The sequence below is a fragment of the Oncorhynchus mykiss genome, chromosome 19 (assembly GCF_057628025.1).
Source record: "Oncorhynchus mykiss isolate SJ-2025 chromosome 19, ASM5762802v1, whole genome shotgun sequence".
Taxonomy (NCBI): Eukaryota; Metazoa; Chordata; class Actinopteri; order Salmoniformes; family Salmonidae; genus Oncorhynchus; species Oncorhynchus mykiss.
The window spans coordinates 49,350,745-49,370,056 of NC_143040.1; the positions used below are offsets into that span (position 1 = coordinate 49,350,745).

General features: G+C 41.2%; 1 protein-coding gene across 1 annotated transcript; it reads right to left on the reverse strand.

Annotated features, from left to right (window-relative positions):
* Positions 1 to 952: 952 nt before the first annotated feature.
* Positions 953 to 19,111, reverse strand: LOC110497831 (sphingosine-1-phosphate phosphatase 1). Its single transcript, XM_021574252.3, has 3 exons — positions 17,638 to 19,111; positions 14,850 to 14,939; positions 953 to 6,005 (listed from the first exon to the last, which is right to left on the reverse strand). The coding sequence occupies exons 1-3, from the start codon at positions 18,502 to 18,504 to the stop codon at positions 5,454 to 5,456; spliced, it is 1,509 nt and encodes a 502-aa protein (XP_021429927.1). The 5' UTR covers positions 18,505 to 19,111; the 3' UTR covers positions 953 to 5,453.
* Between the last annotated feature and the right edge of the window lie 201 nt (positions 19,112 to 19,312).

Here is a 19,312-nt window from a genome sequence, read left to right on the forward strand (position 1 = left end):
TTTTTAGACAAATGTACATCCTTCGTCCTCTCTCCTCTGTGACTCGGAAACAGATAAGCGGTCGAGGAGAGTGTCCATTTGTGAGTAGGCACCTTTCATTGAGGAAAGTCAGGTGTATCCTACCAGAGTCCTTTCCGGAAGAGTTTCGATAGGTGAGGGAGGCAGAGGAGAGGATGCAGCAGTTGAGCAAACCAAATAAGAAAAAAGGCCATTGTGAGGCACTTTTAGTGTCATTCCTCTAGCTGCCTGGTGAAATACAAACAGAGGTGGCTGGTGTCACTTTATAGTAATGGTTGGAAGAGAATTAATGGATAGGTCTCAAACACATTAAACACCTGATTGTCCATGTGTTTGATACCATTCCATTCATTATGAGCCATCCTCCCCTCACTACAAGTCTAAGTAATGTGCAGTTCTGGATATCAGATGAGTGTGGACAAATGATATAGGGGGACAAATGATATAACCTAGGTGCTATCCTACTGTCAATCTGTTTTGTGACCCCTGCCCTCCCTCCCTTGGTTGCGTGATTGCATACTGCTGGTGAACTGTGGACTGCTGTGAGGCTGGCTAGTAGCAGGTGGCCTAGCTGGCTGCTAGTGCAGTTTGAGTGTGTAAGCACTGCAGGCAAGGTACAGCAAGTGTTCCAAAACATTGAGCAAGGTTGACCAACTCCCACATGCTTCGCTTGCATCAACATGCCTCACTGCAGAGGAAAATATATTTTATCTTGGGCCAGTGGTTGCATGTTTTCACTGTTCCTGACAACCTTGGCAGCACAGATTGGAAACTTTGCTGAATGTCTTCAGTGCTTAGAAAAACACACCTCACCACGTCTACATAATCTACAGAACCAACAGGGCTGAGGTAATGCAGAGAAAGGACACAAAAGAAAGTCCCTTCAACATGGTAAAAACTAGAGCCATTTCAAAGTGAAACCACAGACACTAAGTGACCAAAAATTACATCTCTTTATTGAAATTGTTAAAAATGGACTGGAGTGGACAGTCAATTTGATTGTTTTAATTAGCTCACTAGATTATTTTGATTAATTCACTCATACAGATCAGAGCCTCATAGAATGAACATTCTCATCATAGATTGAACCCAACCATTAAAATGGACATACATTTTTTTTAGGTTGTAAAGAATTTACCTACCATGTCAAAACTGCATAAAAATGGTCATTTCAAATAACATTTGATCAAACAAATAACTGAATCAAGAGATTTTCAGGTGGACACAAACATTTCTAATATTAAATACAGTTCAATATAAATATTTATTTGGTCTATAAAAAGATGATTCTGTAAAACAAGCAATTTGACATGGACATTTGTTGTAGCCATGTCAAAAATCATCACAAATACCGCATCTGTAAGATTTGTTCATGCAAATATCTCATAGAATTCAGTTTGACACATTAAGAACTAAGGACCAAATGCTTCAAATTAAAATGAGAAGCAAACGGGAAACAAGTAACAGTGAAAAACATGGATAACTGTTTCAAACATCTGCCGTTTGAACAAAGTACTAAAGTATTAATGACAATCAACCTAAATCTGCAGTTACAAGTGCAAAGGCAAACGCAGAGTTTTTAATATAATTAAAATGGAATTGAAATAGGTTGAACCCAACAACACTTTTACATGTCTCTCACCACTCTCCAATTCAATGGCTACAAAAAACATGAAAGGTTACAACTCCTTCCTGAAACACAGTAAAGGCACTAGGGTAGTAAGAACAGAGTTCTACTTAAGCCACAGTACAGCTACATTACTGAACCCTTTTCATTTGGTAGAAAAGTTTAAAAGAAACGGTGATCACATCACCATTTGAATGGAAAGTCATTAGGAATATCTTGGAAAACGTCACATCTTCATGTTGAAACTAAATGCTTTGAAATAAGACATAGATAACACAACCCAACAATTAACCATATCATTTCTTACATTTATTTAAAATAGTTTCTGATTATTAAGATTCACTTCAGAATTTGGAGGCTTTCAGTATAGAAATAACTACTGTAATCAGCATCAGGAAGATGCCACCCCCAATACACACGTAAATATTGGACTATAAATGATGCCTTCCTATAGGATACTTATGCTAAAAAAATATACATACTCTACTGCTGTTAACTTTATGTTTGTAATCTTATCTTTTCTTATTGTTATTGCATTGTCGAGAAGGAACACACATGCAAGTAAGCATTTTGTTAGACGACGAATACCATGCGTATCCCGCACATACAACTAATAACACTTGAAACTTGAGTTATCTGCATCGATCTAATGAAGGCTTCCTGGCCAAGCCTCCCTGCATCAATCTGCAGGGAGGCTTCCTGGCCAAGATAAAATGGTAGTGCTAAATTAACTGACTGTCTAGGTCCAACCACACTGTTTATTAGAGGATCAGAATGATGTGCTCTATTTTAGTCCAAGTTTATTATCATATCAGAGCCCTGTACTGTCTGTTCACAATAACCACAAAAATGACCTTCCTTCTCACTGAAATGGAAGGAGACAAGCACAAATAAAACACAAACTCTCACACGTAAGACAAGGCCACAACACAGCTGTCTCCTGAGCGCTTCCGGTCAACAGTGGCCAGTAAAAGACAGACAGACCAGCAAATGGACAGGGCAACAACAACAGTGCATTGTGGAAACAGTGCATTCCCAGCTAGCTCATAAAATTCTGAGAACCCATACGTTTCTTAGAGTTTGGTGAGAGCGTGGTTGTCCTATGGTTATTTTGCATACAACCTTCCCACAACTTTCTGAGAATGGTGCTTCATAGTTGCTTGGCTTAGGAACATTCACATCACATTTAAATAAGTTGACAAAAAAAGTAATTCTCTTGGTACTTCATTACTTTTACAGAACTAAGAGTTCAAACATGGTTACATTTAATTTGAATGTTTATAATGTTCTAGAAATGTTCCCCAACTGGTTTGACATTGGGAACGTTCTGAAATAGTTCAGAGAACATTAAGAAACAACGTTCTTCAGGGGGAATTTCAGCATTACCTTTTCTACAAGTTTCCTCATGGTTCTATTTAAAGTCACGTTCTCAAATTGTTCCGAGAACGTTAAGAAAACTTAACATAAAAACCACAAGAAAACATTCAGAGAACGTTCTAAGAATGTTATTAAAAAACATACATTCCGTTTTCAGCATCAACAAAACTGTCTCTATCCTCCACCTTGTTAATTGTTCAGGTGTGTTGGTCGCACCCACTAATTGGCCACACCTGATCTTAATGCTTGTTTCCTTTGAAATGGGGTCTGTTTGAATAGACTAAAATGAATAGCTTTATATACAAAAGAAAAAGGCATACTAGCTCCATCCTGGTGGCGCAGTGGACTAAGTCCATGGATAGAGATCAGAATTTTATAGGTTTGAATCTCACTAATGTGGTCAAAATAAAAAGTTATTTTGCATGATTAATGCTTCAAGATATTCCTTTCCATGTGTCCTATCCATGCTTGGAGTTTAAAAAAAAAGTTTACCCACTACAAGCTAGCATTGTTAAGGAAGTTATATATAAAAAAAAAAAAACTCTGAATAGCATATAATTTCTGTTCTCAGAGCGTTAATAAAACCTCCCGGGAAAACTTAAGGAACCAGAGTCAAATGTTTTCAGAACCTCCATGCAACCTAAAAATAAAAGTTCCCAGAACAGGCAAAACTTTCACTTCTGTTCTCAGAATGTTTTTTTTTTTTTAACTTCCGTTTTAACAGTCAGGAAACACATAGCTTCGTTCCCAAAAACATACGTTCCCACCACTTACAAGGAACAAAATGTGCTAGCTGGGTTTCTATTAGGACAGTACTATAGACATCTATATATCATATGTATTCCATAACCACACTAGGATGTACAGTATAGCTTTCTTATCAAGCCTCTTCCCCTGTGGGCCAAGATACAGTTCTGTTATGACAGTTGGTCCAGGAACAATATTGTTTTTCCAATAATAGATGTATCTACAGTATATCTATATCAGTGTGATCAGCACAGCAACGGGCTCCAGTCCTTTCAGTCTTTTCTCTGCTAGTGGGAAACTGCTGGCATTCTTCCGGTCAGCACTATTCTTTTGTTAAAAACAATCAAAAACAAATCAATTAGCCGGACAAATAAACAATACTATGATAGTATACCTATACTATATTATGTACCTCATTAAAGCAGTGAACGTCTTGGTCACTTCTGGAAAGAGATATAGTAAGAACACTGAGGTAAGAGTAACTTTACACTCTTCAGTGCCTGTGGATCTAGTCCAGTCACTATGGACTTGGAACAAAATAAGGATGCAAAGGAAGGTAGAGAGGGAGTACGGTTGGGGGGACATGACGAAGAAAGAATCTTCATTGTGCTAGTCAAAGAAACAAGGGGATGAAACATACAGTGATAGAAAAGAGTTGCCAGTGTTCATTAAAGTACAACTGGAAGATAATCTGTCTAGCTTAGTTACTGTTGAGGGGCTTTCCATGTGAAATCCCTCTGTGAATGCAAGTAATGTTTCTGAACGAAAGACGTCCAGAACCTGCATTTAAGCAGAACTTAGCTCCTATACTTATTTACCCTTGGGGTTATCTCCTCTAATTCTCCCTTGGCCCCTCCAAACACGAGACCCGCAGGAAGTGATTCCGTGCAGTCAGGTGCATCCCCTCCTATAAAACAGGAAGTTCCTCACTGTGTGTCTGAGCCAAGTCCTCCTGACGCTCAAAACAATCCCACTTTTAACCCTCTGACTTATAGGGCTAATGTCCTGTCCTCTATATATCCCACAGTAACACCACTGCATCATGTGCCTAGCCCCAGTCATGGCTTTTCTCTCATCAGTACAGAGTAAAAATCTATTTATTCAAACCTCAACAGATCATCTTCAATAATAATAGATAAAAAGAGCCCTTTAGAAAAATAGATAAGAGAACACAACCAGGACACAGACTGAAATTATCAGATTAGAATTGAATCCTCATTTTCTCCCAAGTACAAAAAAGCAGGGAAAGTACTTTAAATAAATACTCAGGATAGACTATGTATATACGGATGGGGAAGGGGTGACTAATAATAGAGAATTATTAGTCTAGTTGATCCATAACTTGCTCTGATGCCCAAAATCATTAGTGTTTCTCCTTTCAAATTGAGACCATAAAATGGAAAATTAAGATAAAACAGAGGTCAAATTCTGATTGACAAAAAAAAATTGAAGTAAGATAAAGCGAATAGGATTTAGTAATCAGTGCTGACATCGTGTCAAATCTGTCTATAGGAGTTCCCTGATAAGAGGTTTCTGTCATTAGAACTGGCAGGGACAAAGGTTAGTGGTATAGGAGGTGGATGTACAGGATATGTAAGGTGTGAATTTCCCATGTTCCTATGGGCTTGGTTTTAGATGAGCAGGGGTGAGGACAGGGGACTGGGGGATCCACAGGGCTCTCTCATCAGGACAGCTGCAGGTAGGTGAAGAGCTGGGGCACCAGGAAGAGGGTGCTGAAGCCCACCATGCTGTACACAATGTACCTGTAGGGCAGCTCCACCTCCATGTGCTGCCGGGCCTTTCTTACGTCTCCACTGGGGATGCCAGAGATACGGCAGGCCAGAGGGATGGTGATGGCCTTCATGAGGGCCCTGATGGCCAGCAGCACCAGGACGCCCAGGCACATCCTCAGCATGGCTACGGCCAGCAGGGCGGCACTGAGAGCCGGGGGGGATAGGGGCAGCTGGTCCAGCGGGGGGTCGGGCATCAGGCCAAGGTAGTGGTTAAGGTGGGAGGCTAGGGCCACGCCAGCACCAGTGCCCAGGATTTGAGCGGTATCGCCCCGTGAGGTGCTCCAGGTGTCCAGGGTGAAGGAGAAGAGGCCCATGCCCAGGTGCAGGGAGATGATGATGAGGGGGGCGTAGCGGTATGTCAGGTTGAAGTTGTCAATCAGGTCCAGTGCTGGCCGGAATACCACCAGGATCAGGAGGCTGTACAGGAAGCCAGCAATGACATCCTAGAAAAAAACAACATGAACAACTTAGCAAAGTATACACTATACAGACAGCACTCCTTAATAAATGCATATAATCTTAACAATGCTTTAATCATGTGAGTAATGTATGACAGATTTTCAAGTCTTGCTTAACCTGAGTTTTTTTATTTGAAAATGACACAATAGAGGAAGATCTGCCTATCCGACCAATCAGTGGAGGGAGTGTGATGATGCCGGTTTGTGGGAAATGCCTCATTTTCTAAATGGCATATCTCGAGTTCAGGTTTGAGGACAAAATAACAATATAAATACATACAGGAACAAGAATTGCAAACGTCATTAAAATGTATAACATTAAGAAAATACAAAAGTTTTCGCAAAAGGGTAAGTTGTCCTTTCTAGTAGCTAAATTTCCCTATTCTTATCTAAAATGAGCTAGCTAGCTTCCATTCCAAGCACAGAGTAATTCTATTTGACAGAGCAACCTTCTTAGTTTCCCTACTAGTGTTTCATTCTAATAGTAATATCATATTCTTGACCTTTATATGATACACTTGTACAACATTAATTTCATTTTAATAATGTTGAAGTACTAATTAACAATCCTCAATAAAATTGAAGCAGGTGGGACCTTAAACGGGTGTCCCAACTCTGTGGGCACTAAAGATCCCATGTTTACACTGAATGTGTATATCAAACTGTATTCCTACCATGTGTGTATAAAAGTACCATATATGTGAAGTCTTTGAATAATGTATATGTAACAAAATATCTATAAAAACCTTTTATTTTAATTGAAGGGGGGTGGATGGGACCATAAAGTGGTGGTGTGACATGTTGTGCAGAAAAAAAGACTGGCTAGGGAGAACAACCCACCAATCTGAAAACAATCAGGCCAGGGGTCATGAAGCAGGCTATTCTGTTTAACAGAATAGCCTGTGCTCATGTGTGTGTTTTAGTGAAGTTGACGTTCCAGATCACTTTATCATTTAGTGTGCGATTCCATGGAGGCCACCGAACAAAACTATGCACACAAACAGCCTAATGTGACTCATGTCCTATAAACCTTAAAGCTCATTCTCTACAGTGATTATTTTCCTGGGAAAGTATGGGGAACGTATCAGCAGGGTCCAACTACATATATGTGAGACAGTGCTATAATCTACTTTTGATTTTCACTTGAACCATGGGGAAACACCTCTTATCTAGCTACAGTTCAGTAACCAGAGGGTTAAACTACGATAGAAGCTAGATCTACTCAGACTTCTATAAAGTTAGCCAGCTTCAGTTTGCTTCACATTCCAACTCAGGCTTCATCCATACTACGAAGGTGGATATTGATCATGCAGTTGCTGCCAACTCAAGCTGGCTTGTTCCTGCTCGTGCATGTCGCACATGGCCAAGCTATTAATAGAAACAATGCAAAACCATCAATCCATGGTCAAGTTAGTGTCACAGTTTCTTTTTTTCAGAAATCAACATGAAAGAAAAGTTCTTGCAAATTCAGCAGGCTATGATATGAAATAGGCTATTAGAAGTGCCGTCATTCATTTATTACGTATCGTTAATGCCGTCTTTGGTGTGCTTATCAATGCACAACCACCTTTCCCCCCCAATCTTATCGGTACAATTATTTTATAAAGTCATACAAAGGTTTTACTGTGAGTGAACTTTCGATTGCATCCTGTCATTACTAAAGGTGTAATGTGGTAGAAATAGTAATATTAAAATAACACACACAAAACGTAATCAAAGATGGTGGATAAATTAAGATGTCACACTCAAGCAGTTTACCATTGGAAAAAAAAATAGGTCCGTTTTGGTCTGCTTAATGGGGTGGCTCTCCCATAGGCACCAAAGCATTAGCAGCTGGGTCTGGTCTACGTACTTCATTGACTGTATTTGAACCAGAAAAAAAAAAGAAAAAAAAGAGGGAGTGCGTACGCTGCCATCTGATTTAATTGTCTTCCTGAAATGAAGGGGATAACGCAATCTGTGCAAGAGGGAGGGGAATCTGATTTAATTTGCTCAGTTATTTCATTCAGTGTAAGTAGAGTTAGCAGTGAGTTAGCCTGCCGCAGAGGTAAGGTAAGTTCTGAAGGATTCGTTGCCATAGAAATTTACCTGGCTAAAAGGTGAGCAACTTTCGTATGACCGGTAATCCCAAATTGAACTCAGTTGACCCAGACAGTTTCTTAGAGCTTGGTGAGAGTGTGGTTGTCCTATGGTTATTTTGCATACAACAGTGCAGGATAATTTCTTGGCTTTGGAACATTCTCAGCACATTTAAGAAAATGAGATTCTGGGCATTTCAAAACTTTAACAGAATGTATCCTAAAAGTTCAAATTAATTTCAATGTTGGTAATGTTCTAGGAACTGGTTTGCCATTGGGAATGTTCTCAAACAGTTCAGAAACAATGTTCTTCTGTGGGAATATCAGTACTTCCGCATAACGTTTCCTACAGGTTCCTCATGGTTTTATTTAGTCATGTTCTCAAATTGTTCTGAGAACATTAAGAAAACGTTCCACAAGAAAACTTTACTAAATGTTCAGAGAACGTTTTAAGAATGTCATTTAAAAACATACATTCCATTCTCAGCATCAACAAAACCCTCTCTCTCCTCCATTTTGTTAAGTGTGTTCAGGTGTTTTGGCCATGCACAGTAAATGACCTCACCTGATCTTAATGAGTGCTTTCCTTTGAAATGTGGTCTGTTTGAATATACTAAAATGAACAGGTAGGGATATAGTTGTCTCATCAAGGTTGCCAGGTGCACGGTGTCTCTCCCGAGCCCGTATGGGAGTTGTAGTGATGAGACAAGATAGTAGCTACTAAAACAATTGGATACCACGAAATTGGGGAGAAAAAGGGGTCAAATTCAAAAAATACAAATAAATAAATAAACAAACAAACAAAAAAGTTAAGGAAGTTATTAAAAAACCTCAAAATAACCATTTCTGTTTTCAGAGCATTAATAAAACCTCCCAGGAAAACTTCAGGAACCAGAGTAAAACATTCTCAGAACCTCCCTACAACCTAAAAATAAAAAGTTTTCAATTCCATTCTCAGAACGTTTAAACAACTTTCAGTTTTACCGGTTAGGAAGCGTATGGCTTCTTTCCCAGAACCAATGGGAAATCAAAAACGTACGTTCCCACAACTTCCAAGGAACCATATGTGCTAGCTGGGGACCAAAGCTAACTCACTAACTCCTCATACAGTACCCAATTCATAGTACAGGGCTCAGGACAGTAAACTATTTACACTCCACCCACTGGGCAAAAACTGGTTGAATCAACATTGTTTCCACGTAATTTCTACAAAAGATTTGTATGTGATGATATTGACTCAACGTGGAAAACTGATTGGATTTGCAAAAAGTCATCAACGTGAGGATTTTTCGTCTTTTCACATCACTTCGAACCTAAATCCAATGACATGGCGACATTTTTGTTGTTGATTTCACATTAGCTGACAACTCAACCAAAATGAAATCAAAAATAGATGTTGAAATGTTGTCTGTGCCCAGTGGGCATAGATCATCCTACCTCTACCCCGCTCTTCATGCTGTCAGTCATTAACCCACCCTGGCCTACACGTGTCTACCACAGCCATGTCAAAGTCATTCCACATTCACGTGTTGGCACTTGGCAGCCTCTCTGTGTGACCTCGTGGTAAAATCACTGCAAGGCCACATGTTACAATCAAAGGGACTTTCAGAGCTCCAGAGGCGAGATAGGCCAGAGGCACACAGTGAAATAGCTCTAAGAAGCACTTTCAGACAAGCTTCTATTCCACTACTGACAGGGTTTCTGTTAGGAAAATGTGGCGCCGGACAACATGAATGGGAAGATTTTAAATTTTCCGCCATTTGAGAAATTTACCAGACCCATATGCATTGGCTGCAAAACCCAGTAGGGTCCACCCACGGTGCCCAGAATTATAAATCACATTTAGATAATGGTAATGCATCTTAACATCTAATGCATCTTAATAAGCTTTTTGAAAAATCTTTCCAACAATCTACTCTTCCATAATCACCAATCCTCGGTGTGAAAGAGCAATGGAAGCTATAGGCCTACTGCTGCATTGGCCTGTGGGCTAGGAGTTCCATGTGCTCATTTCTTTAGCCGCCAATCATTAATTACCGTGTATCAATGTGTCCATATGGCAGATGCTGGTGATCTCTCATTAGTTTACTTTTAGGTTATTATCATTTTCATTCAGATTTTTAGAGTAACCAGTTGACAATGATTTTGAGAAACGAAACCGTTATTAATGAAGTTAAATTGTTCCACGAAAATGCGCATATGAAAATCATAACTGGCATGCAGAACATACTAATAGGTAGGATACATGGTTTGTTTCCCCAAACTTTAAACTCAAGTGCCGCCTATGAAGTCTTTATAAAATAATTGACTCCATGTTTCCATTGTCGGATTTTGCCTATAGATTACTTTGAAGTGAGGTAAGACATGCCTCCTAACATGAAATAGAACATTCAGGTTTCAAACCATTAAGGAGCCTAAAAATGTATACTGCCTCCAGCCTACATTGTAAAGGAGTGGGTGATGTGCTAATAGCCTGTTGCCTACACTTGAATGGGAGATGACTTCAATTACAAGTTGAGAAGGGGAAAAAATAGCTCTTTTTAATTGTGCACCAACTGTTTTTAACACACTTTTACATTTAGAAGTGTTGTGCAATTAATGGTCTTATAAAAGCACATGTTTTACTCCAGCAGCAACCAGTTGAGGAGATGCAGGAGAATTCCAGCTCAAAATAGTCTCTGTATGTGTGATAGTTGTGTTGGATAAATAAGAAACAGGATGACTAACGAAAATACACACAGACCAATTTAATTCCACAAATTGCAAATTAACCTATAGTCCGATAAACATGACAGTGAAATTGATTCCCATTAATGAATAAAAAGCATTATTTTGGAATGGGATTTTTTTTCTCCCGGTCATTTTGGCCGGCAACAGTTTTATTTCTCTGCTTTTCTTTTGTTCGTTTTTTGGCCCGGCAAACTGAAAACCTGTTACAGCCTCTCACAGTAACCTATGTACCCTTAATAACAAGTATCAATACTTGTCCATATAAGTTCCAATATTTCATTTCAAATGCAGGGACTTAAAAAATAAATCACAATATCCTTCAATGTCAATGTCAATGAAGGCTTTACCAGGCATCCCTCAGTACCAGGCTAGGAGAAAAGTCTCTGGTCCAAAGTTTGACTGTTAACTGTGAAGTCAACAAAAAGAAAAGTAGCAGGAAATATTCCGTAGATGGGGTCACTAGAGTTTATATCCCTATCAATGCCCTTGTAATGTTTTATCACCTTCTGTCTAATCATTAAGAATTAGTCTCTCATTGTGAATGCTATCACTAGTCTGTCCCAACCGTTGTCTCCATTGGTCCAACTAGGCTAAACTCAGACACCCTGAAAATGTAGCTTGTGCTGACACTACACTAGCATTAATCTAGTGCTACTCAGTGCTCTCTCTAACCCCAGCCAAACCAGCACTCATAAAGCCTATAGAGAGAAATACCATGAACTGTGGCATACAACCCACAAAATCATTTATGACATAGCTCCTACATTGCCTACCATTACAGAAAGCCTGGGAGGAGGATAGAGAATAGACAAGTCTTGGTCTCTTGTATTACCTCTTAGATCCTAAATGACTTAATAGGATCAGCTATCAAGCCTCATTAGTTCCAATGACCGTATATTCCCAGCTTAATGAGAGACAGGCCTGGAGGACCAACCTTTGTTAGCTTCTCAGATGGTGGAGAAGATAGTGCTGGCATATCTACGGTAATTCCTTTAGCTACATTTCAAACCATTCCAGTGTAGGAAAAGAGGGGGAAGCGTATTCATTGAGCAAGATAATATTTTAAGTTGATACAGAACACATTAAGCAGTGAAGCCTGGCAGTGGTCAGAGACCACAAATGGATGTTCTACACTCCAGCAGACCCCAGAAAAACCGTTTCTGATATAATGTCCCCCAGACAACATTTAGCCCCATTAACAGCGTTAGCTCAGCCATTAAAGGCTTATATGAGCTGGAAACAAGCCCCCTCATGTCCTGTACAGAGAGACACAGATCAACAGTGTACATGAGGGGGTCAGTGAAGCTATAGAGAAGGAGGAGAAAGGCTACACAGGGTTACTGGGCTGGGTAACTACTAACTCCCTTGCCTGTGCCTAGTTGACTGCACTGCATCAGTCAACTCCCTGAGACATGATACAGGCATCACCAAAGCAACAGTTGCCCGTGCGACCGGCAGTCAAACGCAACATTGCAGCCAACCAGGTCAATGACATCATACCAGTAAGCGACAACAACATCACCCCTTGGGACTTAATTGGAGCTGTGGAAACAAACGCACACGTTCTGAAAAACACAGACACTGTCACACTCAAACAGCCAGCGAGTCAAACATGCACAGTTCTGTCTCTCTGGTGCTTAGATGTAGAAATGGAGGCCAACAGGCAGGTCCATATTAGAACAGACAGCATGCCTCATCGCTACTAGTCTCACTCTCCAGATGGGCCTACTGCCTGCCTGCCACATCTGAGCTGTGTGTTCTATTACATAAGAGAAAAAAACATTTTGGGATAAAAAGGTTGGAGAAAATACTAAAAATGGCCTTTACTTTCTTCTTCAAAGAAAGTTTCAGGATAAATACTCATACCCTGACGACAGCATTGCCGCTTATAGGACAGATGGGTCTGCACTGTAGACCTTAAGGCACTACACAAAGGCAAATATAAATCTGTAATGTTCTCATTTCCCTAAAGCCCAGTGGCAGACAGACTAGCAAACAAGTCTGCCAGGATGCCCATGGAGTTGTGTGGTAGACGACACAGAGTGGAGTAGTGTTTATAAACTGTGCCTGAATGCATCCCATAGTAAGCCACTGTTTCAATCCAATGCATTTATTTTAGTATCTTTCTGGTGCTGGGACTAGTTATTTCTTCACTGGTTCCTGTTATGGGAGATTGGTGATAGTCCCTATGATCATAGAGGAGTAACCTAGAATTTGTTAAATTACCAACAACAACCTCTCTCATGTTGTCCCAACTTCTAGCTGGAAGTAGTTGAGGGCCACCAGCACCAGCCTTTGTGGGTATGTGGTATAGAGAGACCACCTCCATAGACCAACATGTTGCCTGCCATGTGGGGGTCAGAACCCCTCTTCCGGCTTACCAGACCACCAGCTTTGTATCTAATAAGCCCTCTCTTCCCTAAAATGCCTATAATCATTTGATCTACTGCAGAATCCCTATGCTCTCCCCTCCCAAAGAAATCATCATTTGTTGCAGTGTTTTAACTGTCCAATACAGGCCTCTACTGAGGTGTCTATAACCTACAGGCAGACCGGGAGAAGACACTAGAGTAGAGCCAGCGCCTGACACAAAGCTCAGGACAAGGTGACATTACGGTTTAGATACTGTTTCACATAGGTTAGGTATCAAATTCAAGTGCTTTCAAGACATGCCAGCAGTGAACAGTCCTGAATCAACTAGCTGAGTGGTTGACAGTAGAGGTCGACCGATTCTGATTTTTCAACGCCGATACCGATTATTGGAGGACCAAAAAAGGCCGATACCGATTAAAATCTGACAATTTTTTATATAGATATTTGTAATAATGACAATTACGACAATACTGAATAAACACTTGTAACTTAATATAATACATAAATAAAATGTATTTCGTCTGAATTAAATAATGAAACATGTTAAATTTGATTTAAATATTAAATATTGACTATTGGATATTCTCATAGGCACTTTAGTATTGCCAGTCTAATCTCGGGAGTTGATAGGCTTGAAGTCATAAACAGCGCTGTGCTTCAAGCATTGCTAAGAGCTGCTGGCAAACGCAATAAAGTGCTGTTTGAATGAATGTATACAAGAATGCTGCTGCCTACCATCGCTCAGTCAGACTGCTCTATCAAATATAAAACCATAGACTTAATCATAATATAATAAACACAGAAATACAAGCCATTGGTCATTAATATGGTCAAATCCGGAAACTATAATTTTGAAAACAAAACGTTTACTCTTTCAGTGAAATACGGAACCGTTACCTATTTTATCAAACGGGTCACAACCCTAAGTCTAAATATTGCTGTTACATTGCACAACCTTCAATGTTAAGTCAAAATTATGTACAATTCTGGCAAATGAGTTCACAGTTTGCAACGAGCCAGGCGGCCCAAACTGTTGCATATACCCTGACTCTGCTTGCACTGAACGCAAGAGAAGTGACAATCTCCCTAGTTAATATCACCTGCTAACATGAATTTATTTTAACTAAATATGTAGGTTTAAAGAAATATACTTCTGTGTAACGATTTAAAAAAAGGCATTGATGTTTGTGGTTAGGTACATTTGTGCAACGATTGTGCTTTTTTCGCGAATGCCCTTTTGTGAAATCATCACCCGTTTGGCGAAGTTGAAGTAGGCTGTGATTCAATGATAAATTAACAGGCACCGCATTGATTATATGCAACGCAGGTTAAGCTAGTTAACCTAGTAATCTCATCAACCATGTGTAGTTAACTAGTGATTATGTTAAGATTGATTGTTTTTTAATAAGATAAGTTTAATGCTAGCTAGCAACTTACAGCCACAAGGTCCTTTTGACACTGCACTCGCGTAACAGGTGGTCAGCCTGCTGCGCAGTTTCCTCGTGGATTGCAATGTAATCGGCATCCAAAAGGCAGATTACCGATTGTTATGAAAACTTGAAATCGGTCGATCTCTAGTTGACAGCCTGGTTGATATTAGTGTAAATGGCAGGTACCACCACAAATATGTGAAGTAAGGTAGACTTACCAGGATGGAGTGCATACCCATGTAGATGCGGCTTATGCAGACCAGCACACACCAGCACATTGCCAGAGTGAACCCAAACATGAAGGGGTACTGTAGAGAGAGAGTAAGAGAGGGATGAGGAAGGAGAAAGTAGATGAAATTATACTTCAATAGAATACGTCAACCCCTGATCTATAGCAGGAGTGTCAAACGCATGGTTTTTGTTTTTCCCTTTGAATTAAAACCTAGACAACCAAGTGAGGGGAGTTCCTTACTAATCAGTGAGTAAGTACAAGGGAGAAACAAAAACCCATTCACTCAGCCCTCTGTGGAATGAGTTTGAAGCGTGATATATAGGCATATATACACTTCTCAGCAATGCTCATTGAAATTGATTTGACAGACCTTTGGGATAGTACTCAAAAGAAGGGGGGCTAAACACACATCGTTCAGTCACACGAGGATTATGCATTTTTCTACACAGCCTGCCACTTTAGTTATTTTCTTATCAGATGGAGTGCACTTGGTCCATAAAAAGAGAGAGATAAAGGGCGAGGACTGCTGAGGTTTGCACAGAATCCATGTAACCTCCCCCGGTTGTCCTTACTCCCACTCATCTGGGACTGAAACCTTGAGGGGAAATCAAGATGACTTAATTAACCAGAGTGGAGCCTAAACTTGCCGCAACACACACATCATCATTCTGGATTCACAGCACACTACTGGTTCCTCTGCAGAACTGAACACGCATATGGTTGGAGATTTCAGTGTCAAATGAAAAGTAATTAGTCCATCCAGTGAACAATGCCTCTCTGAAGGCTTTACACACAAGAGAATGAGAAACACTAGGGGAACAGAGAGCGAAAGAGGGAGAGAAAAAACTCATTTGTGTTTGTAGTAGACACAAAGCCAGGCCACACACATAGCCTGCTGCCCTACTGCCTGCCCTCCTAAACTGTCCTGAGGTCAGTGTGTCTGTGGGAGCAGAGAGCAGGGGGTTGATGAAATCACAAGCCTTGTGGTGGAAGACTGTCCAAACAGCCCTGTCAACACATGAACTGTCTGTTGACGGGCCCCACAGGGCCACATCCATGTTAACATGCTCGTTTGGTTTGGAAGCCCACTGACAGACCTCTTATGCTCTGGTGTGTGGTCATACTGTAGCTAAGTCATGCAAACATTTATGGAGGTGGTGTGTGTACAGCACTATGCTGTGTGCAGCTTGTGGTTCACTGGCCGCTTGTTATTGAGAAGGATCTCTGCTGGGCTTGTAGCTCTGTGATCACTTGGTGGTGGTGGATCCCTACATTACTCAGTTGAGATGCTGACAGAGACGGGACTGGATTGTCAGTGCAAAGTCTACAGCAGCTTTCTGTGTTATATCAACACAGCCAAAATAAAAGGTCACATCTGTAAACATGGTTGTCCTCCCGACCAGGCCTGTAGCAGCTTATTGCCAGGGAATGTTTTTCTCCATGTATTAGATCTGTCCCACAGAGGACCTTGGTTGCCTCTCCCTCTGGCTGTCCTCTTACTGCCAGTGTCTTCATACAGAGAGACATCTGGCTCTAATTACTCGTGCAGGGCCGGAAAGACTGTGGAGGGGGTCTGCAGCACATCCCAAATACTTGAACTGCTCAGGCAAGTCAGAGGCAGGCATTCCGCATGAAGACTACGGCATGCCAGAGCAAGTCAGAGAGAGAACTGTAAGGACGATACAAAAACAGCCTAATGAAAGAGCATGATAGGCCTATCATGTTGACAGGACTGTATTTTTGAGTCAAATCGGAAACAACACAATGGCTGGGCCCGTGGCGTAACTCTAGTGCTGAGGCAAAAGATGTGAATGGCTTATCTGATGACCTGCAGGAGGCTTGGTTCCTCTCTTATCTCCAGGCAAACATATAGTGAGCAGTGCACATACATCAATCCCTCCCCTGCACTCATGGTATGATTCAAACAGCATCATTGTCGCCTCTGAAATGATTCTCCAGCAGAGCTCTTTAGAACTCGGCTGCCAGAAGGAGTAGGTCAAACTCGGCAACTCTTTTCCCAACGTTGCTGTAAGTAAGAGTTCTCTATCAGATAACCTGGTAAATTAAACGTTGAGTAATAATAAGAGTAAGGACCATATGGCCAGGTGTATATGTAGACCTTACAGACTATTATGTCAACATTTGCATAATGTATGAGGAAACAGGGAATGTACAGGAGGGATGTAGCCTACAGGCAGCGTAGGGGAAGAAGGCAGTGTACTGTCAAGGTAATGACAGTGGAGCCATGAAGCACTCCTTTCTTTCCTTTGGCTCTTTCATGCTTCATGATGATTTGGTATGAGACAATGAGTAATAAGGCCAGGGGCTAACAAAAGACTATAAAAATGAGCACTGACTGTGGGAGTAATGCAATATCTTCTGCAACTGCACACTGAAGGGAATCATGTCTGAGACACTGTAGAACTCTCTGATATAATTGTATAATTAACCCTTAGTCTAGCTAGGCTGCTTGGGGGAGATTGAAGTTCAATGTTTTGTCCCCCCAAAAAATTACACTTCACAAGTGACCGTAACATCAATAAATAAATCCATAGAACATGGGCTTCATATTTGCATGACTGTCAGCTGAAGCAGCCTTGAGGACATTTGACCCTTACAACTGTAACAAGTTGATGACGCCACTTACAGTGGGGTTACTAAGAGGAACTTGATGTTTTCCTCAATAGCTGCCCGTTCCATGAAAACACAAGCAATTTGATCAAACTGTGCATTGATACTTCCTCCTAACTGAAAACAACACAGCAAAACTTTACCTCCCAACGGCCATAGGTCAGCAGTAACAGTGAGAAGGGAATGGCCGTGCCTGACATGGCGTGTGTAGAGGGCATACTGTACTCAGAGTTGTAGAACATCTCCACCTTGACCACGGGCGGTGAGGCTGGCCTGGACGACCGAATGACATCCTTAGTGCTCTGGCCAAGGTACATGACCCAAACCCAGATGGCGATCAGACGCCGGCTTACATAAGCATCCACGTTCCATATGATGAACGGGAAGAAGGTGATGTAAAACAGCTCGTTGCCCAGCTCAGTTCCTAAGGTGAACAGGTAGTACAAAAACTTGTTCTCGATTAAAAACTCCTGGCCCACATCGCCTGTCAGGGAATTTTTGCGCAGCGGCTTGACAGTAGTCTTAGGACCGGGGTCCTCACTAAGCCGTTCATCAGGTGTCGCAGAGGTGCATTCCACCCTGGACCCGTTGACGCCACTTGAGCCGTTTTCTTTGAGGTCCCGTACCCCGAAATCACTGGATCTTGCGAGGCGGCAACCGCTCCCGATGTGCCCGGCCGTTTTCCCCGCAGGAGTTACCACTGACCCGTTCTGAGAAGCATTGGCTACTCCTTCCTGTTTCAAACTGTTCCCCGGCGAGGTGACTTTTCTCTGCCGGAGACTCTTGGTTTTCTCCCCTTCTCCTCCGTTGACAGTACATTTCTCATTTTCACCCTGGAAATCGCTAATGCTGTTGTTGTGCAAGCGAGCTCGCTCCACTTCTTTAGTCTCTGCTGGGTTCCTTGAAAAAGTCCCGCTCACACCGCAAATCTGCTGAAACCGTGCTACATGAATCGGGTCTTGGAGATAATTACAGAGTTGTCCAATTTGCGTTATAATATTGTGTGCCATGTTGATTCAATATAGAGCACTGTGTATTTACTATAAATTAACCGTTCCTAGCTAGCTAACGTTAGCCATATATCAAGCTTCCTATGCTTTCAAGCAGAAGCTCGTGCATCATGAGTTATTACTCATTCCATATAGCTTATTCCCATAAAATAAACACGTGTATCACGTTTTCCTGTCGAAGGAAGCAACAAGGCCGGTTAAAAGATCAGGTGATACTTTACAATGTTCGGCAAACACGTTTTAGATGACAGAGTATTTTTCTCGTAGCTAGTCGTCCAGGAACCTCCGCTATCTCAAGTAGTATCCGGTTAATGATAGATCTATGAAGTGCTCGCGAACGCGCACGCATGGGTGACGCACTCACGATTTCAACGGGACTGTGCTTGTATTCAGTCAGGTTAGTGCTTATCGATTCCTTTGGATGTCCCTACTCTAAACCCTAACACGAATCCCTACCCATAACGCGTACGTAACCATAACCCATACAGTAACCATTTAAAACGTAAACTTCAATGCGGTAGGGACCGTCCCTGAGGGACGTCCCTAAGATTGTGAATTCCAAGGACTCTTGTATTCGCGATTTCGCGGTGCTGTGGACGCGCTTCACAATTTAAATAGGGCAAATCATGGGTATTGATTGACCCAAGCTTTTATCTAATCGTTTTAGCTTGTCCCTTTAAATACATTTGCTTCCATAGAGTAGAAGATATACCTATGGATGAATGACACATCATAATATCCCTGAATTGTCCCTGAAGAGTCTCTCTTCTATCATAGTCTGACCAGTGGATGCTCTGTAGCTCATCAG

Bases quoted from the DNA above. Each gene is read 5' to 3' on its own strand.
- LOC110497831 (XM_021574252.3), bottom strand. From the start codon at position 18,504: ATGGCACACAATATTATAACGCAAATTGGACAACTCTGTAATTATCTC. The intron at 14,940-17,637 runs GTAAAGTTTTGC...CTCTCTCTACAG, and splicing joins TGACCTATGGCCGTTGGGAG to TACCCCTTCATGTTTGGGTT. The intron at 6,006-14,849 runs GTAAGTCTACCT...GTTTTTTTCTAG, and splicing joins TGGGTATGCACTCCATCCTG to GATGTCATTGCTGGCTTCCT.